The sequence below is a fragment of the Neopsephotus bourkii genome, unplaced genomic scaffold, assembly GCF_033783945.1.
Source record: "Neopsephotus bourkii isolate Nb327-2 ecotype Australia unplaced genomic scaffold, CSIRO-AGI_Nbou_v1 NB_659, whole genome shotgun sequence".
Taxonomy (NCBI): domain Eukaryota; kingdom Metazoa; phylum Chordata; class Aves; order Psittaciformes; family Psittacidae; genus Neopsephotus; species Neopsephotus bourkii.
This window is the reverse complement of record NW_026901158.1, coordinates 9,775,506-9,801,789: the sequence shown is the minus strand read 5'-3', so window position 1 is coordinate 9,801,789 and position 26,284 is coordinate 9,775,506. Positions and strand designations below refer to the sequence as shown.

At 50.3% G+C, this 26,284-nt stretch overlaps 1 protein-coding gene across 4 annotated transcripts in view; it reads left to right on the top strand.

Moving 5' to 3' along the window:
- Window positions 1-26,284, top strand: part of LOC133212013 (discoidin domain-containing receptor 2-like) — a 60,062-nt gene that overhangs the window by 3,223 nt on the left and 30,555 nt on the right. For 2 of the 4 annotated variants that reach the window (XM_061352999.1, XM_061353003.1), the window contains exons 1-2: window positions 12,519-12,677; window positions 23,384-23,521. In XM_061352999.1, coding sequence (XP_061208983.1) covers window positions 23,458-23,521 — 64 coding nt within the window. In that variant the 5' untranslated portion in view covers window positions 12,519-12,677; window positions 23,384-23,457. Of the gene's footprint in view, window positions 1-12,517; window positions 12,678-23,383; window positions 23,522-26,284 lie in introns of those variants that run through there. The other 2 variants (XM_061353001.1, XM_061353000.1) reach the window with 2 other exon arrangements.

The window sequence follows — 26,284 nt, the reverse complement described above, 5'->3', positions numbered from 1 at the left end:
TTAATCTAGTAAAATTAGGAGCTTGGCTTGGGAGTAAAAACCTTAAAGGAGACTTTTTTTTTCTTCTATGTTGTTTAGCCTGAACGTTTGCAGTTGAACAGAGCTATGTGTTTCTTAAAGACACAGAGAGCAAAAAGCTGCTTTAGGGCAACATTTCAAATTGCTGTGAGATGCAGAGTCACATATGGAGCTAGAAGGTGCCACCAAAACAGTTCCACCATGCCTCCGTCGTTCTGCATTTTACAGGCAAAGCCCTTCATGATTCTCATAGTGAGTTCAAGAGGTGTGGGAACTGTTTTTTAAAAGTAGTACATAGCTTTAGTAAAGATGGAAATCAAGGGAGAACCCGGTGTGGTTAACGTGATCCTCTTCTCCCATGGTGATCAGTGTATTGCCTGTCTATGCTGATCATAGAATGGTTTGTGTTGGAAGGGACCTTAATGCTCATCCAGTTCCAACCCCCTGCCATGGGCAGGGACACCTTCCACTGGAGCAGCTTGCTCCAAGCCTGTTTTGTAAGTTACTTTTGCAAGTTGAGCTGAAAATGGGTGCTGGAAGTGGTGAATAACCCCTTCACTTGGAATAATCCATGGCTGGGAAGAGCCAAGGGTTCAGTCCTCCCAATCTCTTTTGCTAGAGGCAGGCTAGAGTTTTTGTCTTCCCACTGTGCTGTGTGTTGAATGTTAAACAGTGATTCCTATGCAAGAATTTTAAGGGAAGCCTTTCACAGTACTTGAATGACCAACTAGGGGCAGCTGAGAAAAGGTTGCCTGGGAGATGCTGTTGAGAGCAGCTAGTGCAGCATGCGACAGCTTGCGTGGGAGAAAGGGAAGGCAGGCAGGATCAGGATCTGATCTTCCTTTTTGGGGGGCAGGAGTGCTGGTATCCCTTCTGAATGCTCAGGGGATGTAAATGTGATTGAGTTTGCAGGCACAAGAGTGGTATTGCTTGTTCTACTCATCACAGTACTCCTAAAGGAGCAAGGTGCAGCTGGCCCTGCAGAGAACAACAGTGTTGTCTGGGTATTAAATACTGCACTTCATTTCCTGCACTCTCTACAGCACTCACACTTCCCCATGGTTTTCACCAGCTTTGTGGGGAAGTAGCATGGGGAGGCTTCTGGATGCTGCTGCAGCATCACCAGAAACTTGGGTAAAATCCTGTGACATCCCTTTTAAGCAATCTCAGGGTAAAGCTGGCTTTCAAAGGAGCTTATTGTTCCCTTACTTTCTTCAGAGCTCCTGTTGTACTGGTTAGTTCTCTCTTTGGGTGCAGATAGGGTTCAAGTGATAATTACAAGGAAATGCTGAAATACATCTCCAGCCATGAAGAAAATACTCTTACACATGCAGGTCCCCGCTGCTGTGTGTTTAATGGATTGCTTTTCCGGCTGTTCCTCAACCTTTGCAGCTCTGAGTTTGTTCTTGCACTTCTTCCAGCGCCTGCTTAAAATGAGTTTGTGTGAAAATGTGAGTGCTTTCAGGCTGTGGGGAACGAAAACGTGATGCTGCAGTTAGGTGCTGGCAAAGTGTGCTCCTGTCTGGAGCTGTGTGGGAGGAGAAATGGCTTCTTGGTTGTGTGACCCCAATGGGGAGAAGAGCAGCTGGGGTTTAACAAACTGCTTAAAATTTATATAGGCCCCCAAAGTCTCCAGAGACATCTCTCCTTTCCTAGAAGCTTCCTTTAACAAGCTGATTTCTCAGGCTGATTGCTTGCAGATGAGATCATGCAGTGTGTTTTGCAGGGAAAGAATCTCAGCTTAGACTGGTGAGCCAGAAAGCTTTAACACGCAAGTCACATGCCCAGTGTCCTCATGGCACATACAGAACACTAGAGACTGTGAAAGCATCTGTCTGGGGGGCAGCTTTTGTTCCAACATGAGCTTTCTGGATGTAAAGAATACCAAGGGATGATCTCAAGTGCTGCGTCCTGTTGCTTGGACAGCAACAGGAGATAGCAAGGAAGTATTTCATCTTTCCTTAGCTCTGTTTCTCTCTTTAGTGTGTGTGGTGTTGGGATAAGCCCAGGCAACGAAGGCTCTCATCTTAATTCCACAGACGTTTTTCTGCTGGCTTCAGCAAAGGAATTTATGTAGAATTGATATTTTTTTTCTGTTGATACATAAGAACATTCAGAGCAGGGAGGACTTGATGTTAATGTCCTGCTGCAGAGGGTCCCACCGGTCTCTGGTCCCTCTTACTGCTGTTTTCCATTTCTCTTGATGGCACCTGAGTTCAGGTGTCCTTAATGGAAAGGCTTCTTCCAAAATAAGTACAATCCTCATTTAGGAATGCTGAAAATTAAGCAAAGCTGTTCTAAGGTGATGCTGGGTGGTATTCCCAGCACAGTGTGCCTAAAAGCTTCTGCTGCCAGTAGTTTGAAAGTACAGCCCATTCTCACAGGCCAGGTAAAAGGCACCTTCCTGATGCCAGGAACTCCTTGCGCCTAAAATTACTTCTTCCACATCAAGAAGGTGTTAGTTATGCAAAACCGAATTGGGGGGAGGAGGGAATTTTACTAATATTGATTATGGAAATAGGAGCCACTTGTTCCCAAGCTCTTCTTAAAAAACTAAAAATAGAAATTGGCGTCAGACCAGGCAGGGAAAACTTGAAATCCACCAACCTTTTATGCAACTTAGAGATGGGAATGGGTAAAGCAAGATGTGTTAAAACCTCCTACCACTGCACAGCAGTGTTCTTCTGCTAGTAGCAGAGCCTCATTCTGTGAGCTTGCTTTCTGAAACCAATAGTTGAAAGCAAATCTTGGAGGTGAGCGCAGGCTTGGTGGAATTTCTTTTTCCTCCTGCTAAAGCATTCCTTTATATTTCTCAATAAAGCAATCTTCATGTTTATCAGAAGCTCTTTACAATGAATAACTTCACACAGGTGTTTTGTAGAGGTGCAAAGTCAAGCACACCTAAGTGGAAAACTAGATGGGTATCTAGAGCCTTGTCAAACTTAAAGCTGAAAGAGGGGAGACTGAGCTGAGCTCTTAGGCAGAAGCTCTTCCCTGTGAGGGTGCTGAGGCGCTGGCACAGGGTGCCCAGAGAAGCTGTGGCTGCCCCATCCCTGGCAGTGTTCAAGGCCAGGTTGGGCACAGGGGCTTGGAGCAAGTTGCTCCAGTGGAAGGGGTCCCTGCCCGTGGCAGGGGTTGGAGCTGGAGGAGCTTTAAGGTCCCTTCCAACCCAAACCAGTCTGTGGTTCTGTCAGGCCTATACGCTTTAGTGTGTAGTACAATGCAAATTAAAATACCTGCTTTCTATATTGTGTTATTTTATTCCCTAGATAGCTGTGAAGTAAATTGCTTTTGTTGCATGCCCTTACTCACTGGCTAGTAATTCCAGGATCTTTGTTTTAATGAAAGGGGCTGGTAAAATACTTGCTGCTCTGATAGACTGCAGTGAACTGGTATATTTGCTGTAGCAGCTCAACCATCTCATTCTGCTCCTGGATGGGATCCTGCTGGGTCTGGTCATGGGCTGTGTGTCTAAAGGCCACTGGTTGGGTTGAGCGGTGCGTACACATGGGAGGTGATGATCTGTACCCTGAAGAGCGCTGCCTAAACCTTGTTTTGTCCATGAAGCTTCAAGTATGGAGCTGCTGAAGCCCCAGCCCACTCAGAACTAATGCTTGCAGAATGCATGACCAAGGAATTAAACTGGGTGGAGCTGTTCCAAAATTTGGATGTTGGGCCTGTCCGCTCCTAATGCAGCAGCTCTCTGGGTGTTTGCTTGGAAGGGCTCCCAGCATGGATGATGCTCTCCTGACCTGATTTGACTTCCCCTTCTTGATGCTTGGGTACTGTGCCCAAATCTGTCTGTGAGGATCTGCAGTGCAGAGCTCTGGTGCCTGATGAACCTGAAACAAGTCAGCTCCTGTCAGGAGATGATAGGAGATGATCAGCTCCTACATGCCATGAGGGATGGAAGGGAGGGCAGAGCACAAGAGGAGGGACAGACAAACAAAGCAAACAGTTGTGTTTCTTCCCCAGGACTGTCCTATGTCCTGAGCCTGCCAGCTGCAGTTTGGAGGCCAGAAGGATAGGGTGGGGTATTTTCTTCCAACCAGATGAATTTCTGCAGTGAAAATGAGAAGTGAAGTTCAGTTTCTCTGGGAATAACATTTAAGGTGTAAAAACGTCCCACCCATCAGTAATGAAGAGCTGCTGAAGAATGAGCAATTACAGAGACAGAGCCTGCAGAGCACATGGTGTCTGCAGCTTTTCCTTGAAGGATGAGAATTCAGTTCTGGGCCCCCCACTGTAAGAGAGACATTGAGGTGCTGGAGCGGGGCCAGAGAAGGGCAATGGAGCTGGTGCAGGGCCTGGAGCCCAAGTGTGATGGGGAAGGGCTGAGGAACCTGGGGGGTTCAGTCTGGAGAAGAGAAGGCTCAGGGGGGACCTGATGGCTCCCTACAACTGCCTGACAGGAGGATGGAGCCAGGAGGGGCTGGGCTCTGCTCCCAAGGAGCAAGGGATGGGACAAGAGGAACCGGCCTCAAGCTGCACCAGGGCAGGGTTAGATGGAGCTGAGGAACAACTCCTGCCCCAGAGGGTGCTCAGGCATTGGAACAGGCTGCCCAGGGCAGGGCTGCAGGCACCGTCCCTGCAAGTGTTCACACAGCGTGGAGACGAGGCCTCGGTGCCATGGGTTAGTGGTGGCCTTGGCAGTGCTGGGGTAAGGGTTGGACTGGATGGGATTAAAGGGCTTTTCCAGCCTGGTTGGTTCTGTGATTCTATGAATCTGAGCATGTTTTTGTTGCATGTATCCTTTGGTAGTGGCATCAGTCTTCATGTTGCCTTCTTACAGAGAGCTAAACTAGCCACGAGTCAGTTTTTTTTGTCCATATGTATCCCTGCTGTTATTTTACTTGTGCTTCTCTGTTTCTGCCTGTCCAAAGGTAAAGTACAAACAGTAATATGCTGTAGCAGGAATAGCTGGAGTATTGCAATCCACTGATACGAAAATCATCCTATAATGGGTGCTTTTCACTAAGCTCAGGCTGTTTCTGCTGTTCCTGACAAGCTCTCACATCTTCATGCTGGGTAATGTGACCTTCCTGGGATGTTTATCTGCCAGTTCTGTGTTTCTAGTGGAGCTGAGCTGGGGCTGCTTGTGAGAACACATGCAGCGTGAGCCTTCAACACCATGCTGTTGTTTGGGGTGAGGTGTTGGCCATGTGCACTGTGATTCAGCAGAGCTAGCTGTGCTGTGAGCTCCCTCCTTGTTGCCCTGGACAAGGGTCTCAATGCTGCAAATTCATCTCATGAGCTCTGTTTTTAAGTGCATGTGTTTTGCATTTGCCATGGGTATTACTCAAACAACCCAACTTCCCAAAGGGTCCTTCCCTTTTCCATCAGCTTGATTCCATCCATTCTACATGTGCAGCTGGCAGCAATCTCATATTTTCTTCCATGTTTTGGGATGAGCTGAATGGGGCTTTACAAGTGCCATGGGCAGAGTTGGGAGGAACAGCACTGGTGGCAGTTCCCTCTGGTGGCCCACGACCCTCTTCAATCTCAGTGCCTGATTCTGCTACCCCATCACCCTCCAGCCAGAGCACCTCATGTAGACAACATGCTGCCTCCATTCTGAGGACTGAACCCACCAGGGATTAGATGTGGTTCAGTCTGCTACAGCATTTTCTGGCCTCCTCCCAGCACTGGAAGGACACCAAATAGCAGCAGTGCCTCTGAGGCCTCCCTAGAGTAAAGACTTAAAGTGGGAAATGATTTTTCTCATTGCTTCTAATGTCGAGAGAGCTATTGGCTGCCTTGCTTTTTACCTGTATTCTTGGAATTATTGGAAGCTTTTGTGTTTGAATGCTCAGCTGAAGTTAAACACCAAGAAGAAACTGCTTATGGTGGATGTTAATTTGTGCAAGGACAGCGTGAGGGAGTGCACTGACCCTGTTTGAGACCTGTGTAATTCATGAAGGCACAGAGACTGGTACTCCAGTATCCCTGTCCATACAGACACTGATTGTGTCAGTGCTGACATCTTTAACCAAGCCTTTGATAGACTCTAGAAAGATTTCTTCAGAGAAACTCAATATTAGTCTTTTATAAAACTTTTGGCAATAATTATTCTCATCTGCTGTCACAGATGATGGAAATAACTGGTTGGAAAATGTGTGGGGGTCTTCAGCCTGACCTCCTGCTAGAAGTGGGACTGTCTCCAGCCTGGGATCACCTCAGCCATGGCTTTGCCTGGCCATCTCTTGCAAGGATCCAGGGATGGAGCAGTGTGCCATGTCAGATCAGCTTCTGTTTGCTTTGCTTGAGAGTTGTACCTAGTGAGCCACCTTCGAGTGTGGGCTATGCATTTAGCTTTGAATTACCTCATCCTCCAGGTTTAAAAACATTTAAGTGAACCCTTAGGAAATGTCCCAGTAGGGATAATAATGTAACGTGTAATGTATCTGAATCCTTCTGTCTTCCATGCTAGGATGGGAAATATGAGCAGCCCCAAAGTGCTGTTTCTGCAGGAAAAGGCAAGGACCCTGTTAGGTGGTTTTCTCATGTTTGCACGGGGTTATTACAGTGAAGAACATGTCCTGTTGTTGGAATGAGCACATGGGTGTTTTCTCCTCAGTATTGGCTGTGTGTTTGCCCAGCCAGAGCTGGGTTTGTCTGGAGGCACAGGATGAGCTCTGTGAGCATCCTTCGCCCTGAGGCTGAGTGTGGGCTGGGGCAGAGCAGCTCTGCGCCCAGGCTGAGGCCACACATGCTCAAAGAATGTCCCTCCTCAGCCCCTTGCAATGGGAGGAGAAGGTTTTCCCCAGGGTCTGCTGCAGTCATTTCACAAGGAACACCAGCTCAGGACATGGGTGCTCCAACAGGCAATCGGAGTTGCCCTGTGTTGCCCTGAGACTAATGGGAGCACAACAGCTCTCTACATCTGAGAAGTAAGCTTGGATTTGGCAATGCCACAAGCTTCTGGACTCAGTGGGTGTCCATGAATGGCACGTAGTCAGGCCAGAGCAGAGGCCTGCTGCTGTGTCTGGGCTGGGCTGGATTTCTTCAGACAGAACTGCAGATTGCAACACCCTTATGCTTACTGAGGCCAGGAGGCCTTGCTTGGAAGGGAAATGGCTGAGATGGAAGGAGCTGCTGAGGAGGTGGAAGCTTCCCTAGCCAAGGCCTCGTTGCTGGATTCTGGTCTGGCTGTATCCCTGCACTCTGCATCCCCTCATGTCATGGGGAGAAATGTGCATCCTTCACCGGCACTGAGAATGAGAGCTACCCTGGGCTCGTCAGGATCTTGCTTAGCACTGCCTTCTGCTCTGGAGATTCCTGTTGTATTCCTGTTAGTGTCCACTGTATTAGATGAGTCCAGTGGTGAGGAGCCAGCAGCAGTGCCCTTAGGTGGGTTACAGATTCCCTGTTGCCATGAAGAGGGGCCATTTGGTATCCTGCCTGTCTGAACTGTGCGCCTGAGAGCATCTTCCTGCTTTTGTTTCCATACCAGAGCCAGCAAATGGGCTGGGAGCGTGGGCTTCTGCAGGCCTCTGGTCACTTGGAGGCGATGGTCCCTGCTGAGGAATGGCAGAAACATGGTGACCACTGTTGCCAGCTGCTTGCTGCATGCTTTGACCCAAGTGCAGAGGGCAGGTTCGGGGTTGTGTGGCTGGAGGGTCCTGGAGCAGCAGTTGTGCAGAGGCAGGGGTGGCATCTAGAGGCTGACTTGGGCTGCCAGCTCCTGTTTTAACCACCAGCTCTTCCATGCACCGGGTGTTTCTGCAGGGTCTGTGTGTGTTGCAGGCAGAGGGGCTGTAACAGCACCCCTGCCATAGCTGAGCTCTGCTCTGGTTCGGTTGTTCTGGTGTCCCTTGCTGGGAAACCCGAACTGTTGGTGCCCAATCTCTCCTTTCCCACATGCTGTTCCTCCTTGCTGAAGCCTATAGCCAGTGCTTATGGTTTGCTTTGGCTTTCTGCTCTTATTCTCCATGTCTCTGGAATAAAATCTCCAGTGAAGGAAGCTGAGTAGCTCTTCTCTGAGCTGGGCTTGGAATTAATACTGAGACACTGGTCTTTGCCGGTCCCCAAAGCTTGTAGTGTTTGAGGTGACATATGGCAACATGGGTTCGTCTGGGAAGCTTCTGGGAGAGAGAAGACCTGGGGAAGTATCACTTGGTGAGATAGCAGAGCTTTGACCCACCAGGCCTGGGACCTGTGCAGCTCTGCTTGTCAGAGCTCTCCTTACACTACCTTCCTTGCCCCGAACCCCTTCTAGGGATGGGGGGCAGGAGGATCTGGGCTACTGCAGTGCTGGGGGAGGAACACGTCCATGACAGTGCTCAGGACACTGGATGCAATCTAGTGCTTCAAGAAGGTCAGCTTTGAAAGAAGCCCTGTGCCTGCTGAACATACTAACTACTTACAGGGTTTAGATGTCAGAAACCCAGAGCTCATGGGAGTTTTCTCATCTGCAGCACTTGCCGTTGCAGACACCAGAGAGTACTTGGCTCATGGTGCAGACAAGAGCAAGGCAGAGAGGCTGGAGATGTCCTGCTTGGGCTGGTCCCGGTGTCCAGGGACAGGGAGGGATGTCTGTTTGCAGATAGTGGTTTCTCTGCCCCTTTCTTGCACTTGTGTCAGCAAAGATGGCCAGGGAGAGTGTTTACAAGTGTGTCCTTGCTGAGTGCTGCTCTGTGCCAGGAGTTCACTCCTCGGCTGGAAGATGTGTTCACTGGGCTTTGTCATTACAACAGCTAAAGCTAAACCGATCTCACCCCACTTGTTCTGACCTGGGGGTATATGTACCACTTGCCTTCCCTCTACTCTCATCCCTATCTTTAAGGCAGCCCATAATGGAGCAGCTGAGCTGTTTAAAAAAGACAGGGCAAATAGGAGGCTGCTGCTGTTTGGGTCTTCCCTGGTAGTATTTAAAGCTCTGGGTGAGATTGGGAGGGTTGGGGAGGAGTTGTTGTTCTTCCATTGCCACCTTCCCAGCCATTTTCATCCCTGATGAGGGAACTGTGGTGGCACAGCAGTGCTGAGGCCTCTCCTGCTCCCATGTCCTGGCAGGACAGGGTATCACTGGGCAGCTACAGTGCATCCAGAAACAAGCAGCTTGGCTCAGCTGCAGAGCTGTATCTGTTGGGGGCAGGAGGATTTACTGTCCCGTGGCTGGACCAGAGGTTGTGCTTGTTCTGGTGATACAGGAAGTCACTGAGGGGTAGAGGAGATGCCATATACTGTGGTATTTACCCTTAGGAGGACTTCCCTCTCTCTTCAGAAGAAAGGCTTCCTTGGCATGGGGTTGGAGGTGTGTGGTGGAAGGTGAATGTTCCCCTTTGTGTCCTGTTGTGTCATATAGCTTGGGAGGGGGTTGTTCTGCATCAGGTGTCCATATATGTCACCCCGTGCTCTATCTTGTCATCTCTGAGCCTTCTGTTACCCTGCAGAATAGCTGTAGTCAGCACCTTGTATGGAAGGGTGGTTGGTCAGTAGTTCTTGGAGGATGTCACACACATCCCATGCTGCCCCTCCCCTGCCATGCCAAGCTCTTCCCTGCTTCCCTCTTCTCCCACTTTTATGGCTGGAAGTGGATTTCTTTGCAGTGGAAGGAGGATACAAGCAGAGCTGGCTGAGCAGGTGCTTCAGCTGGGTGGGAGTGAACACGTTCTCACACTTTGGGTAAGGACAGGAGAGGGCTGTGAGGTGCAAACAAAGCACTTTCCGAGCAGGCTTCTGTGTTGTATCACAAGTTCCTGGGAAGGTGAAGGTGGGAGCTGGCTGTCATCTCCTCTCATTGACGGAATAAAGAGCTTGAATGTTGTATGGGTCCAGCCTCCTTCATGGGACTGTCCTGTGCTCTTCTACTCCCTTGTCCCTGCATAGCCAAAGGCTGCTCAGGTGATGTCCTTGTCTTAATCTGACATGAGACATCGGTGCTTACCGAGATCCCTGGTCCCAGCTGTGGCCTTCTGGGATGAAGGCAGGTAGAGGTCCTGCTAGAGCTGTGCTAGGCAGGCGGCTGGAAGGTAAGGAGCATAAGGGCTGTGCTGAAGGACAGGGTGCCTGGTGGTGGTGTGCTGCTGCAGCAGAGGCCTGCCAGGAAAAGCTTTTAGGTGCTATTCTAATTAGTGCTTTCCTTACTCACGCTTGGACATGTATTCCCCCCTCATCAGTGGTAACTGCAGTGGTTCTCTGGCCACAGGTCACAGGTCTGGTGTTGACATGCATTTCTACAACGTGATTGTGGAGCTTTTCCTCTGCAAGAGCCTTGTGCTTGCTACAGAGGAGGGTCCTGCTCAGGTGGTCAAGGCCATCTGTCTGTCTTGAGCTGTTTGTCTAGTTGCCTTCACCTTAGCATCACTGTTTGTTCATTTATTTCTCCCGTGGCTCTGGGACAGCAGAAGGCAACTTCCCGCTGTCAGTGTGATCAGCTCACCAGTGCTTCACCCTGGATTTCAGATTTCTGCTTAGCAAGTTATTTTCAAGCAGTAGTAGAAAAAAACATGCTTTTAAGCCCATTGAAACACTTAGTAGGCATTATTATCTATTTTGGGAGACCACCTCTTACCTCTTCCTAGAGTGTTTTTGCAATACTTTGGGGATTCACGATCCTGTGTAGATGCCTTAAGCAGCCAAATTGCCCTGCACTGGCATAAACAAGCTCTTGTGTCTAAATTTGTCTATGGAATTTGGTCTCAGTTAATTGGACTGATCTTTTCAAAGCCAAACACAATCTGCTGGAGGAACTCGAACAGTGCCATCCCTGCCTGGGCTGGTTCTGCCCCCTCGCCGTGCGGAAACCTGCTGTTGCTGCGGAAAGCTGTTCTGTGCAAGACCAAAACAGGGTCTGTTGATGTTATTCCGAGTCCTTTGAGGAGCTGGTCACATGTGCTGCTATGAGGTCATTAGGAAGTCTCTCAAATACACAATTTGAGAAGCGATGATGCTATGGCAGAAGTATGCTCCCTCTGCGATGTGAGATGCAAAACTCTCTCTGAAGTGCTGTAGTTTGTAATGGCTCAGAGTGGGATCTGTTGTTGTGCATATTTGGGCTCATTCCAGTGAAAAAAAAAGGAGTGTTTTGCTTTATCCCAGATTGATTAGTGACTGTACAGCCTGGATCAAGTTACATTGCAGAGGGCATCCAGCAGAGAGCCTGTTGCTGTGCTCAAGTGCTGAAGGCAAGAGCGAGGGAACTGCAAGGTCAGCAGTTTCTAGGAGTGCTTTGTGCCTCTCCTGCACCGTCCTTCCCCAGGGAAAGGAGCTCCTCAGATCTGTCCGAGTTGGGTCACTGCTCTTCCCAGTGCCATGGGGGCTCTTTGGCACCCAGGAGCCTTCTCCAGGCCCTTGATGTTGCTTCTGTGATATGCATCTGCTTTGATGCTTTTGCTGATGTTCCCCGTGGACAGGTCAGAAGGGTACTTATCATGGAATTCCAGCCTGGTTTGTGTTGGAAGGGACCTTAAAGCTCCTCCAGCTCCAACCCCTGCCACGGGCAGGGACCCCTTCCACTGGAGCAGCTTGCTCCAAGCCCCTGTGTCCAACCTGGCCTTGAGCACTGCCAGGGATGGGGCAGCCACAGCTTCTCTGGGCACCCTGTGCCAGCGCCTCAGCACCCTCACAGGGAAGAGCTTCTGCCTAAGAGCTCAGCTCAGTCTCCCCTCTGGCAGGTTCAAGCCATTCCCCTTGTTCTGTCCTGTAGGCCCTTGTCCAAAGCCCCTCTCCATTTCAGTGCCTCCTGTGGCTCACTTTGCTGCAGTCCTGCTTGTCCTGCCACCACGGAGCCTCATCAATATCACCTGCCCATACGATTCCCACTGTCACCCTTGGTAATTCATCCCCCAGGTACCACATTCTCGTTTTGTGTTTCCCCCTCTATTTCTGTATTTTTAAATGAAAAGGAAAGGACTGATGTCACGCAGCTGAGGAAAGCAATAGGGGTGATGGATCTGTTGTGATAAACATGCATTGGAGCCCTGGTGTTTCTTCTGCACTCTCCCTCTTCCAGGAAAGCCTCTGGAAGCAAAAGTCCAAGTGTCTGAGAAGTGCCTCTGCTCCCTGCAGCAGTCCCATCAGTTGGATTTGCTTAAGGAATGACTAGAGCTGCCTTTGCTTATTACTTCTCCCTCCCGCACACACGCTGGTGGAGAACGGACGCGCAGCGCACGGTGCCGCGATGTTCCCACCGGGCTTTCCCCTGCGAGCAGAGGCAGTTGTGTTAAACCAGAAGGTGAAGCCGGCCGGGCCGGGCCTGGCTCGCCCCTGGGACTACACGGGCCCTGCTTCCTGAGCAGGAGAGCTGCTTTCTGTTGTGGTTTCACTAAATGAATTCAAAGCTTGGCCTTCCTCCAGGCGCAGTCCGGGCCGGGTGCCAGCGGAGCAGCCCCGAGGGAGAGCACTGGAGCAAGGAGGGGCCAACAGCAGGGAAGAGCCGAGGAATCCAAGCAGGCAGATTTGCCTAGAAAACAGCTCTGTTTCCATCTGCTGGGTCAGGAGTTGCTATAGGAACTGGGATGATAGAGGCAGGGCCATCTCCTGGGCCTGTCTGTGTGTGCGGAGGGAGGGAGGAGGGAGGAGTTACTCAAGTTTGAACATATCATGTGTGCTGGTGGAAAGTTGCAAGGAATGTCGAAACTACAGCCTGGCTCAAGCTATGGAGCTCAACAGAGACATGGCAGTTGTTCCCTGTGCTCAGCAGGCCCCGGGCAAGGCAGGTAGGGTCCTCCCAGCTTAACTCTGCTCTCCTCCTCGCATGCTTCCGATGTTGGATAATGCACAAAGCTTTGGAGCCTGGCTGGAAGTGGAGGGGGGCTGTAGCGGTGGCAGTGCCGGGATGTGGAGGCTGTTCTCCGTGGCTGGCAGGAGAGGGTGGCTCTTTGTGCCCTGTTTTTCCTCTTGCAGGTGCCAGAGGGTTCATAGATTGTGGGTATTCCCCGTGCTTCATGCCCTGGGACCCAGGATCCGCTGTGGGGTGGGAATGTGATGCTGGCTGATGTACTCTCCTGGGCTGGAGTGGTTTGTGGGGCTGTGGCTCTCTGGGAAAGCCCATGGTGCTAGAGCTCAAATCAGACACGTTGTGCTGGGATGTGTCAGGCTAAGGGGGAGTCAGATACCCAAAGCTGGCGCTGGCAGAGGGTTGCTTGTGATGGTGGGACAGTGAGGGGACACGGTCCTGGTCCCCGAGCCCCAGCCGCTCCCGCCCTGTGCGTGTTCCATGGCTGTGTTGTGTCTCACCTCTTGGGGAGTGCAGACCTCCCCGTCCCCTCCTGATGCACCTCCTGCAGGTTTTATCACTGTCAGACTTCCTCGGACTCACATTTAGCCTGAACCACAGGAGTATGGATGTGCAGGAAGCTGCTTCTGAGAGTCCTTGTTGTTAGGGTTAGCTGTGTAGCAGCCCCTCCAGGTAAAATCTGATTAATTCCCCAGTAAACCCATTTTTTCCAGATGCTGAAAACGGTCCCAAATAAATAGCAGTGTTTGCACAGGGTCACTCCGTGCTCCGCAGGTATTTACTGAGTAGGCTTGGCTGAAATTTCATCTGCTCATTTTGTGTCACAGAGGAGAAGCTCTGCTACAGAAAGCGAGTAATGACAAAGCAAAGGTGGGCACTTGTTTCTCTCCTTGAGAAGCTGCACAATAAGCAGCCGAGAGCTGCAATGTGATCTCTGTACACAGAGCAAAGCTTGCCAAACTGGATTAATCACAGCCCACCTACTCAGGCCCGGCTTATCTCAGGCAGCGGCTGCTTGGCACATTGAGCACAAAAACCCAAGCGCTCAAATACAGGCAGATGTGGAATAACCTGCCCTGTAGGAGATCACTCTCTGGTTACATTAATTACTGGTTTGCTTATACCTGGCTAGCTGAAAGTGTATATCCAGTGTATTCTTTCCTCGACTCTGCGAGTGGAATCGCAGATGTTCTTATTATGTAGATCCGCTTCCCGTATTTTATGGAATTACTCCCACGTTGCTCTGTGGCAACATATCCCAGAGGCTTCATGCGCATGGTATGCCCTGGAATTTCATTTCCTCAGTTTTAATGTGTTGTTTTTTAATTTCAGTTTGTTTTCAATATGGGAAAGAGGTAAATGGGATCCTTCTTTTAGGTCTAGGCATCCTTATTTTACATATTTCTTTTTCTCCCCCTCCTCTCTCCTGTTTCTTGTGTTTGCCTCAAAGAATCCCAGGATTTTCCTATAGCTACCTGCCTTCTGTGTAATTGGCTTCTCTGTGGGCTCCTGTTTCCTGCTCTGCCTTGAGAAAACATGATGAGACTCAGCCATTCTCTATAGCTGTGAGATGCTGTTAGAGCTTTTCTGATGTGCTTGTCTTCTCCTTTGTTTATGAGCAAAACATTTACTTTGATTGCTTGAAACACATAGGGGTAACAAAGGTCTCTGGGGTCTGTCTGTAGGCATGGTGGGGGTTTTGCTGAGACCTTCTGGTAATGGAAATTTCGTCTCTGTACATGAGAAGTTAAACTTTATCTTGGGGAGTTGAACTTGTAAATACCAAACCCAGCAGAACATGGTGAGACCTGCCTGGAAATCCCCGCCGGAGGAGGAGTCTCCAGGCTTGGTGCAGCAATTCGAGCTGATCCCTAAGTGTCGCCACTCATTGCTCCCATCTTTGCCAGGCACTTCATAAATCAAACGCTAAAACCACTTTGCTTGAGCAAACTTTGTTTAATACACACAGCGTAGCAGATGTGTGTTACAGACTGAGCTGTTGTGGTTAGGTGCGCAAAGAAATGATACCCACTGAGGACACAACCTGCTTTGTCCCCTCTGGTTCAGGCCAGTGTGTTGTGGGAGGGGAGAAACACTCGATTAAGAGTCACAGCCTGGTTTGTGCTGGGAGGGACCTTAAAGCTCCTCCAGCTCCAACCCCTTCCACTGGAGCAGCTTGCTCCAAGCCCCTGTGTCCAACCTGGCCTTGAACACTGCCAGGGATGGGGCAGCCACAGCTTCTCTGGGCACCCTGTGCCAGCGCCTCAGCACCCTCACAGGGAAGAGCTTCTGCCTAAGAGCTCAGCTCAGTCTCCCCTCGGGCAGGTTCAAGCCATTCCCCTTGGCCTGTCCCTACAGGCCCTTGTCCCAAGCCCCTCTCCAGCTTTCCTGCAGCCCCTTTAGGCACTGGAGCTGCTCTAAGGTCTCCCCTTCAGGAGCCTTCTCTTCTCCAGGCTGCCCCAGCCCAGCTCTCTCAGCCTGGCTCCAGAGCAGAGCTGCTCCAGCCCTCGCAGCATCTCCATGGCCTCCTCTGGCCTCGCTCCAACAGCTCCAGGTCCCTCTTGTGCTGCTGCCCCAGAGCTGGATCAGGGCTGCAGGGGGGGTCTCCCCAGAGCACAGCAGAGGGGCAGGATCCCCTCCCTGAGCTGCTGCTCACGCTCTGGGGGTGCAGCCCAGCACAGGGGGCAGTTCTGGGCTCAGGCGCACACTGAAGCCGGGTCATGGGAGTTCGCTGAGTTTTGGGTTTTGGAGTTACTTCAGTTGTGGAATGCAGTAAATGATAATTTGGGTTCTTTCTAATACTGGTAAATCTGCTTCAAGTTTGGTGTCTTTTTGTAGCTGTATGGCATGGCGTTTTACACTTATAAACAGTTTTTGCCAGGACCACAGCAGAGCCAGTGATGCTCCTTGAGCGAAGGGCAGGTCTGGGTACCAGTGGCAGGTGTACTGAAACTTTGCTTTATGAAGAGACGTTTCACAAAGCTCATAAAAAGCAGCTTTTGGTGATTATCAGCATTTCTGTGGTGTCCCTAGAGGGCCAGCTGAGTGAGTAGATGTTCCAAATAGTGCTTCTGGTTTGATTTTCACTGAACCATCTCTTAGAGTTTGGCTTCCACCCTTGCAAAACCCAGCAGCTTCTCTGCTTGGTGCTGCGTGTGTTGCTGGTTTTGCTTCTTGTTTTGTAAAGAGTCTGTCCCAGTTTTCATGTTTTATCTCTTAAATAGGTTTTCCAACAGGAGCAATTAACAAAAAGTTGTAGGTAATGAGTAGCTGCTATTGTAAGGAGGTATTTTGGGATGTAGGCAAAGCTCAAGATAACTGTAAAAGCACAGTGAGTATATCTCAAGGCAGTGAGAAATATTTTCATGTCTGTATAGCAGAATAAATGTCACCAGTGTTGTTTATATAGTGGGGAAGGTTAAAAAAACCCAACTGATTGCTAGTAACAGTATTGAGAAGCAAGAAGTTTCCTGTGTTTGGGCAGGAGCTGGATGATGTCCTCTCCCTTATGAGGATATGGAAATGCCTTCCCTTGCGCTCGTTGTGGGGGAGGGCGTCAAACACAAGATAACAGGCAGAAGGCTTTGAAATCGGAGCAAGATAGGGACTTGTTTGTTTAAAACCAACTGGCAAAGCAGCTTTGTGACTCCTGGCTGCCGATGGGTAATAAATCTGGGAGGACCAAAGGAGTTCCCGAAGTTTGGGAAAACATAAATGTTGTGGAAGTGGCTTAAAATAGCGTGGGAGCAGGTGACCAACAGGCAGAGCCTGACCTCCGGCCAGAGCAGGATCGGAGGAGCTGCTGCATCCCTACATCAATGTCACATTAAAGAAGGCACATGCTCTGTGGTCCATGTGCTCTGATGGAAAGCAGATCATGTGCAGAAAGCCTTCAGATGGTTTTTAATGAGAATCCTGTACTGGCTGCCGAAAGGAACTGTGTTGACACACCTGGATACCTGGATCCTGGCTGCGTTCCCTGCTGTTGACTGAATGCTGCTGCTCCCAGCAGGCAGAAGAGGCTCTGCTTTGGGGACAGGAGGTGTTGAGTGCCACTGGGCAAAGTGGTCCCCTTTGCCCTGTGCAGGGTCTGGCCTATCCTTCATGCTCATCTTGGGTGCCTCACCAGTGCTGGTAGCTGGTGGCTCTGAGTGAGGAGCACCCTCATGAGCTGTGTTGGTTGTGCCTGGTCTGTGCTCTCCATGTAGCCGGTCCGTGTCCTCTTGCTGTGCTAAGGTGGCAGGGTCTCAGTTTCCATTTGCTGATCAGAACTGTGTTAAACAAGTTGATTTATAAAGTGCCACCTGATACCTCTCAAAATAGGTACGGGTGGGAATGTGATCCGTGCAGTCCCTAAACACAGGGCCATGGAATAGTGCTCCTACAGCATGGGACAAACTCAGTTAGTCCCTATTATGCCCATGAAGAAGCTGGTAGAAGTGATAGTAAAATCTGACCAGAGCTGTCCCACTGCTGTGTGGAGACTTGATCTCAGGAGTGGTGACTTGGGAGAAAACATTAAGTAACATAGTGCTGGAATTTGGCTTCACTGAGGAGGTTGAGGAGGTTTATTTGGGACGGGAGAAGACTTTGGGATACTGAAGAGCAGGTTATCAAGGAGACAGAAGTAGGCTCTTTACTGAGATGTGTAGCAGGGGAGTTGGCAGTGATCATCAACTGAGGTAACAGGAGGTTCTGCCTTGGCTTAACAGGGGTGAAGTTTTCCCTCTGCAGACAGGCAATGGAAGAGGTTGTCTGGAGAAGTGGGGGAGCCTCTTATCTTGGAGGTTTTTAATACCCAGCTGGACAAAGTCCTGCGCAGGCTGCTCTGGAGTTGGTGCTAACCCTGCTGAGAGCAGGAGGTGGGATTAGGTGCTCTCCATCCCCAGTAACTGTGCTGCTCAGTAACCTGATCTCCTCCCGAATGCAGTTTTGAGTACAGTTAAGTAAAAGGTTCTGGTGGAGCCCCTTGAGAGCGGGGAGGGAGGAAGGTGGTTTAGATTGAGTGCTCTTAATACTCCATCTGTCATCTGTGTGGTTAACATGTCATATATATGGCTGCTATGTGAGACTCTCACAGTGGAAGATTGTAGGTCTTGAGAGGCCTATTGCTAACCTGTAGTTGATGTGTTTTAAGGGTAGTGTGAAAAAGAAAAGAGTAGGCAATCTCCTGACAAAAAGAAAAGCTGGAGGGAGATGCCAGCGTAAGGGGCAGAGTGAAAACATCAATGTGGCACATGCTCTCTGGTGCCTGTTAGGGTGGGATGAAGCTTTGGTGCGGGACAGTGAACACTGCTGCTTGGGAGAGGAGAAAGGAGGGACTTGGAACTCTTTGCTTGCACATCTTCTGTTCTGCCACTTCTGTCATACAGAAACAGTGGGACCGGAGCCTGGAGGCTGCCCCTCAGTTGAGGGGATGTGTATTTTGGAGGCCTTGCTGGGGTCCCGGAGGCTCTGTCCTGTCCTGCCCTGCCCCAGCTGCGGGGTTTGGCTCCTGGGGGATGATGTGCACCCATGTCCTGTGTAGTGCTGCAGCCTATCTGCCCTGGTGGGAAGTGCCTCCAGGCTGCTCAGTGGGGATAAGCACAGAGCCCTGCCTGGGGTCAGTGGGGAAGGGTAGCGATGGGTTTTAATTACCTGAGCTAAGAACTAGCCATTGCTAGTACAAGTGAATTTGCATTTCCTTGTCTTTGACTTTGCCTTTCTAATGGTTTCTGGTTTTGGCCTCATTACTTTGATGGATTAAATCACATTGTTCAGTTATCCCTAAGTCTGGTTTTAGGACAAAAGTGCTCTGTGCACTTTGACAGTCCAAGGACACCCCACTCCTGTGGGACTGCCTCAGCCCCAGCTCTGTGGTGTCCCTGTCTCCACCCCAAGTGCCACTCTATATTGTTGTGGTCCTTTTCCAAGTCCCTTATGTTCTTTTGTATCTCTTGTGATGACAGGTCTCTTAATACCACCTCAAAGGTGGAGCTTATTGGCATCTCGCTTTCCAATAGCTGTGACTTCTCACATGCATCTTGATTAACCCAGCTCTCACCTAAAATCTGGTTGCTTTTACCTGTCCAGCCATGTTGCTGCTCCAGGCATCACTTTGTGGTGTAATTGTTCCTGCCCTATGTCGCCCATCACATTCCTAACATTGCCAAGGCTCTTTCTGACCACCCATCCCTGTTGGCACCTGTATCCAAGCCCTCCTGTTGCAGCCTCCTGCTTCATGCCAGGATCCTGCTGGGCCTCCCCACCTGCCCTGTTACTGGCCACTGTGTTGATTTCTGGTGCCATTGCTTGCACTCGCTTTGTCCAGGTGCCACCCTAGTGTCATGCAGAGACCTCTCCGCTGGTTGATGGAGGCTGGGGATGGCCACAGAGGCCACACTCAGGGTTCCTCTAAGGGAAGACTTGCTGCTGCCTTCTCACAGGGCTCCTGCACACTATGGCACAGCTATTCTGATGCGGGTCCCATCCATGTACCAAAGGTTGCAAAGAAGTGATCACAATTCTTTCTGTGAAGCTGATCTTCATCAGCACCCTGTGTTTGGTCCAGCCTGGAGCTGCAAGGGCTGTGTGTGCTCCAGAGGAAGGCTGCTGGGCTCGGGGTATCTCAGATTGATTCTGAGGCAGACACATGTTCTACTCTTGCTTCAGAGTCAGAAAAGTGGAAATCACACTTTCCAGGCTTTATTTCTTCAGGTTTCAGCTGCTATCCCAATGAGTAACTTTGCTGTTTCCTCCTTGAATTCCTTTAGGAATGATACCATTTAATCCTCCTGACCATTCCTACACCTCTTCGAGGATACTTTGAATTAGGTTAGATGCTTCTGTAACACATACAGAGCGCATCATACACACAGCTATGAGTCCTCATCATGACCGTGTCGTTTCTTGGCCTGGTGCTGGGCATCTGTAATGGGATTCCTGCAGCAGAGCCTGAGGTCCCACTCCGAGGTAATGATCTGCAAAGGAACCAGTTAAAACAGCTGCCTGTTTCACTTGGGATCTAGTGAGGCTTGCAAACTTGCCAGACCTCGGTAATGGATCTCTGGAGGGAGAACAGTGCCTGGAGGAGCTCCAAGTCCCACCTTCTCCATGCACATCACTAAAGAATAGCTCCCTCCTGTGCCCACTGGGCTGCTGCTCTCAGACTCCATGCGTGGGGACAGCGCTGGGTCCCAGTGAGCTGCTGCTCTCGAGGTGGGCTGGCTCTTTAGAGAGGGTAGATTGGGGGGAACTGCCCCTTTTTTCATTTCTCAGTTTTTTCAGGGTGTAGCTGTTTTTTTCCACCCTCACAATGGTTGTAAGAGGGGTTTATTCTCCTGCAGGCAGCTGTTAGCAATTAGCAACTTGAGCCATGCAGCCTGAGAACAGAGTTTAACGCTTTCTTGCCTCTCTGAGGATGTTGCTATTCCTGGTTTTGCTGGTCTGGGGCTTGTGCTGGGGTTATGGCACTGTGTGTGTCCATGTGGGCAAGAGGGGAAGAAAGGCCTGAGTACAGTGTGGAGCTCACAGAGCTGAAAGGAAACTATCAAGTTATCTACCCAGGAAGATGATTTCCATGCTGTTTGTGCAGAGGCTTGTATTTAGTAGTGTATTCCAATGTGTTCCAGCACTGGGAAGTGTGCAGTTTGGGAATCCAATGTACTACTGGCTGAGATTTGGACTCGGCAGAAATCAGCGTCAGAAGGTCTTCAAACAGTGATTTCTGGCAGTGCGAGCTCCTGAGTGGAGCTGAGGCTCCTCTGGATGATGAGATGGGTGAAAACCACTCTTGGTGACCTTGTTCAAAAGAACAAGAGCTGCTGTGGAGCTCCAGAAGATGAGAAACGTTTGCTCCCAGTGTGCAGCATCTCCAGGGATTCCCAACCAGTGGTCCAGGGCTGGGAACCAGCTGTGGTGGGAAGAGCAAACCCAGCACAAGCTGCTGCAGTCCCCACGCAGGGCTGAACTGCTGGAAGCAGTTTGTCACTGCCACATGCCAAGGTGAGGCTTTCTCCCCAAACTGTTGTCACCAGGGAATGATGAGGCTGGTCCAGGCCAGCTGTTAAGGTTCCTCTGTCATGAGGAGATACAAACATGTCCAGAGAGGATGCTCATCTCTTTAGGCAGGAGTCAAGTTCAAAGCCAGCTTTTGTAGGCACAGCGTTGCAGACAGATGCTCTAGAGCCAGCTTTGAAGCTTTCCCTTTCTCTTCTGGAGCCCAGGCTGGCTGTTATGGCCCCATCTTCCAGTTTTGGCCTGCAGCTCCCTCAAGCCACACAGTTTTTGTGAGCTCCTGAGCTTCATTTACCCCCCAAGTCCTGAGAAGCCCCTGGTTCACAGCAGGGCAGGGTGGCACCGACGACTGTGCTGCCCCAGCCCATCCCTTTCCTCCTGTGCTGGTTGCCGACTCAGTGGCAGGAGCTGATGTGGTGCTTGGGCATTTGTGTGACTTTCCTTGTCTCTCCACCCCATTCCTTCTTCCCTCCTGTTGTGTTTTATGTTGATTACTGGGTTGAAGTGGTTAAATCACAGAATCCCAGCCTGGTTTGTGTTGAAGGGACCTTAAAGCTCCTCCAGTTCCATCCCCTGCCACAGGCAGGGACCCCTTCCACTAGAGCAGCTTGCTCCAAGCCCCTGTGTCCAACCTGGCCTTGGCTCTGCCAGGGATGGGGCAGCCAGAGCTTCTCTGGGCACCCTGTGCCAGCGCCTCAGTACCCTCACAGGAAGGGTTTTTTCCTGGGTGCTATGCCTTGCTGTGGCAGTGCAGTGGGTGTCATTTAGAACATGGCGTGAACATTGCCTAAAGCTGGGCACTTGAGTTCTGGTGTTTGGTCGCTTCCTGGTCAGATGGGGTAATGGGTCTGTTTGTGTTGCAGTTGCTACATTGCTGTGACTTTGGCCATTGTCATGACTTCTGTGTCATGTTGAGAGGATGAGACACACTTAGCCCAGCTAGCCTTTTGTCAAAGACAAACTCCTCATGCTAAGTCTCAGCTTGGTACCTTTCACTCAGGGCTGATGAGGTATGCACCGATGGCAGGGATGGGGGCTCCTTCATCCCTGTGCTCTGCCACAGGTATCTGCCTCCCTGCTCTAGATCCTTCTATGCTGGGCTTTTGGATCAAATGGAATGTCAGGGCATTTGAACATTTCCAGTGCAATCCGGGGTTGCTCCCATTTCTTGTTTCCTTTCACAGTGGTCTCTGGTCCTCACCCAGCCATGTACAATCACTGTTTCAATGCTCTCTAGCCACTCTTTCCCTTAACCCTGAGTAGGTTACAGAGGGAAAGCCCAAGGTGCTTTGGTGGGAGCTACCCTGTGTCTTTATGGGTGTCTGCTCCTCTCCCCTTTTGCCAGGCTCTGTTTTAGGCTCTGCTTCTCCCAAGAAGGCCCTCGGTTGTTTTTCAGGCTCAGAGCCATCTCTCATGACGGAATCCAGCAGGGACAATGGCCAGTAGTGTATCCTTAGGAAAGAGAATAAAACCAGGGCAAGCTTCAGTGATTCTCACCCTGATTTAGCTCCTCAGCAGTCCACAGCGGGGGGGATTTCCTGAGCCCAAGGTTTTACCTTTGGAATTAAGAAGCTGTGCTGTGCCTTTCTGTTGTGAATCTATCCAACTGTTTTGGTATCCAGGGCAACTCAGGGCTCTGACTTGTACAGTTTAATTCTTTCGGGTGGAGAAAATACAGCCTTTTGTTAGAAACCTCTGAGCTAATGGCATCTGATGCTCTTGCACGCATGTATGCACTGGCATAGCGATGGGCCCTTTCATATCCTCTCTTCCTTTACTAACAAAACCTAATACTCAGTTTTGCCTTTTTACTACCACTCTGAGGATTCTTGAGCAAACACCCTCTGGTCCTGGCAACTTTCTCATTTATTGCTTTGTTCTGTTTTCTTTTTGCCTGACGTTTCACTAGGAGACAGAGCCTCTAACCTGCCTTCTGTAAAGCTCCCCTCCAGGATGGGAGCCTCCCGAGGCTCTTTGCAGTGAATGTGGACACAAAGAATTCACATACTGCTGCGATGACCTTGTGTTCCTTTAGGTGTTATCGTGGCTTTCCACTGGAATTGCCAGAGTTTAAGCCCTCTGCTATTTTCCTTGTTTCCAAACAGGAAATGAAGTGTGCTTGTATGTGGGAGTGCACATGCTCTTGTGGCAGCAGTGTGGACGTGTAGGGAGAGAGTATTTTCACCCTGTTTTAGACATTTATCTTGCAGTTGTATGATAAGCTCCAGAGTGCCCACTTGGCTCCTTGGAGTAGAGAGCTGGTGCTGATAGAGATGTGCATTGGGCGAATGAGCCCTGGTTGGACTGTCCGGGTTCACTGGAGATGCAGCTTCAGTGCTTGTTAATGTAATGAGGAGGGTGAAGAATTGATGGGGACAGATTACCTTGCATTGGGATTTGGTTAAAAGCAGTTAAGAGAGTATGCCTGCATGGTAGTTGTAGGAGCTGAGCTTCTGAAAGCTAATTTCCATTAATAGCTTCAGAGATAGTGTACGTACCTGGGCACTGCTTGGTTCTTCACTAAGCCTCTGATGAGGGCATGGCTCAGAGTAGGGCTGAGGTCAAGACCCTCTTGAAGGCATGGAAGATTGCCCAACCCATCACAGGGCAAGGACAGCAGAAGCAGCCTGCAGGACAGGAGTCCTGTCTGTGGAGGACTCTCTCATCTTGTCTCTTTGCTTTGTCTTTCAGAGATGTAGATGGCAGCTGCTGTGTTTGAAGGACTCGCACCCATCTGACCCTGCGCAGTGCCTCCGATTGCTACCATGATCTTCTGCATGCTGCTGCTGGCCTCCCTGCCTGAGCTAGCGGGTGCTGAAGTCAACCCTGGTAGGGAGCTGCCAGGCTGGGAGAGGACTCTCGTCTCCCACCTTTCGTGTGCTCGTCCTCAGCCTTTCTTTGCCTCTCATGGTGAATGTAATGAATGCGTGTAAATAAAATCACTAATGTAGTGCCCGAGTGTCCTCCCCTGGACTGCTCTGCTGGAGTGGGGCACCTCTCCTGTCAGTCCCAGGAGGGTTCATGCACATGGGTATGCTCAATCCCTGCCCACCCAGAGGGTCTGTGCTCTCTGCAGGCCTGTCTTGAGCTCTGGTTGTCCCTTTGGACAATGGCTGACCATTTGGCCTGCACAGTAAACCTGGCTCTAGACTGGCTCAGCAATGCTGTGGAAAGCAAATTGCCAGCTCGAAAAGCACAAGCCACAGCACTCCCAGCCAGGAAGAGGGGTTCTGGAGAGAGAAGTGTGGAAGGAAAGGTAGAAAACCCTACCTGGCACAAAACTAGAGTGGAGACAGGGATATGAGCTTGTGAGTCCCTGTGGAAGGCCTGACCTCTTACCCTACAGCACTTGGCAAGTTAGAATCATGATGGAGATGAGTAAAGTAATGGTCTGCAATATACTGCAAAAATCCCCATAATGAGGTGGTTTGAGCTGGAGACAGTCTGTGAAATACATGAGTATAATCCTTTTCCAGCTTGGCTGAAGGTGTGGTGAGGCAGCAGTGCTACCCTGAGGGCTTTCCTTTGCTCTGCTGGGGCTGGCTCGCTTTGTTTGGAGGCCTTTAACTGTGTCTGGCCCTGACCCTGCTCTGGCCTGTGGATCTTTGTAGAGGTTTGAGGTTGTGCTGCAGCCAGCCAGAAGCGAAGTGAGGCCTGTGGGGGACTCAGCAAGGTCTGTGCTCCCCCCTTACACAGCCCTGTACACCCCACACAGTCCAACTTTGAACTGGGGTTACTCTCTCCTTTTGATGGTTAAAACCTAGTGGAAGAAGAAGGAAGGCAGCAGCCAGAGAGTCGGTCACATGCAGATTCCTTTTGACTGTGGGAACTACCGAAGGTGGTGCAGCCAAAGGTGCAGGAATAGCTTCCCCCACCAGATCCTGGGAGGTGGATGGGATCTGAGCACAGCACTGTGGTCCTACACTTTGGCAGTCATCTTTTCCACCAAGGAAGCAGCATGTAGCTTTGCTCACACTTGTTTCTCCCTGTGACTTCCTCAAGCAGCTCTGCTTGCTCAGCCCTCTCTGCCCCCATGGGCTGTGTGTGCCCTGTTCCCAACTGAAATCCAGCACACCTGTGGTCTGGATGATGCTCCCCAGCTGTGATGCCCTGCTGGGATTATCTTGACCTCCTGCTCTGCTCCAGGAGTGGTCTGAAGCATGTTCTGCATTGCCTTCTACACCAAAGAGGCTGCTCTGTGGGTGATTTCAGACCTATGTAGGAAGGATTCTGTGGAGTCCTTTTGCCTAGCATCAGTTGTTTGACCTCACTAACAGAGGTGAGCTGTGACTCTTCTCTGAGCCTTAGTGTATGCTGTCTGCATGGCAGGTGAGTGTGTCCCTCAGTGCATAATAGAGGGTCAGGGATATCTGAGCAGGAGTCCTGGTGGCACCTAAACAGAACCCAAGAGTGGTTTTGGATGAGAAGATGTGCATCTTGGTGAGAGCCTCATGCTGCTTACTTTGGTGAGAGCCACAGCCACCTGTACAGTGCATCCCCTCTTGATGCACGGGATGCTCTGGCTTCCATCTGCCATCCCTGTGTCTGTGGACAAAGGAGTTTTGTTAAGGATTGCTATAAGGCTGGGTCCCCTGGAGTCCCTCCCAATTAGCCAGCCCTCCAGCTGGCATTGCTGTATGGTGTGCACTTGACCTTTAAATAATGTGTGACCAGACAGGACTCCCACTGCAGAAACGCATAAAACCCTTTCTGCTTTCAGACAACTCCACCCTTTTAGAAGACCTCAGGTGTTTACCCATAGTTCAACAACTAGAACTATATTGGCTACCCAGCAATAAACCAGATTGTACTGGTGGGACAGGGAAGAGTGAGGACAGTGGAGGTTAGTTTGGTTACTAAGCTTACCTCAGTGTCAGAGCAGGATTAGAGCTCTCGGCTGGCTTTCAGCCTGCACAGTCATCCTACCTGATCCCAGCCAGATACAAGTTGCTTCCCAGTGAATTCTTCTGTAAACAGGCCTCTTAAGGAACCTCACGTGTATGAATGAATGTTCTGGGTAAGACCAGAGGCCCATCCAGCCTGGTGTCCTGACTCCAGCAGGGTCCCATCCCTGCTGGCTTGGGAAGGATGCACAGATGGGCAGGCACACAGCATTGCTCTACCCCATGTGTGCTCTGGGCTCCTGCACTCTGCTGGGCAGGAGCTTTTTGAGCCACCCCTCGTGTGTTGGCTTGTGGCAGTGTGTGTCTGGGTGACTTTTGTACCATGTGCACCTTTGGCATTCAGAGCACTCAGTAGATGAAGGATGCATATGTTGGGTTTGAACTCTGCTACCTGATCTCTTGATGCTTTCTGCCTCTGGTATTTTTAGAGACAGTGAGTAATTGTTTATGATATAAATATCTTTGTCATGCTTCACTTCAGTATTTTTTGTAACGATGAGCCTGCTGATCTTTCCTTACCTCATCTGTGCTGCCTTCTCTGCCTTTTGATGGGAGAAGAAAGAAGAGCTCTATTCTGTATCTGACCAGCATCTGACCATGAATATAGCTGGTGGTGTAATGGTGTTTACTAGTTTGTTTTGTCTGTATTCCCATAGTTTGATTTTTCTACTGTATTAAATAATCTGGT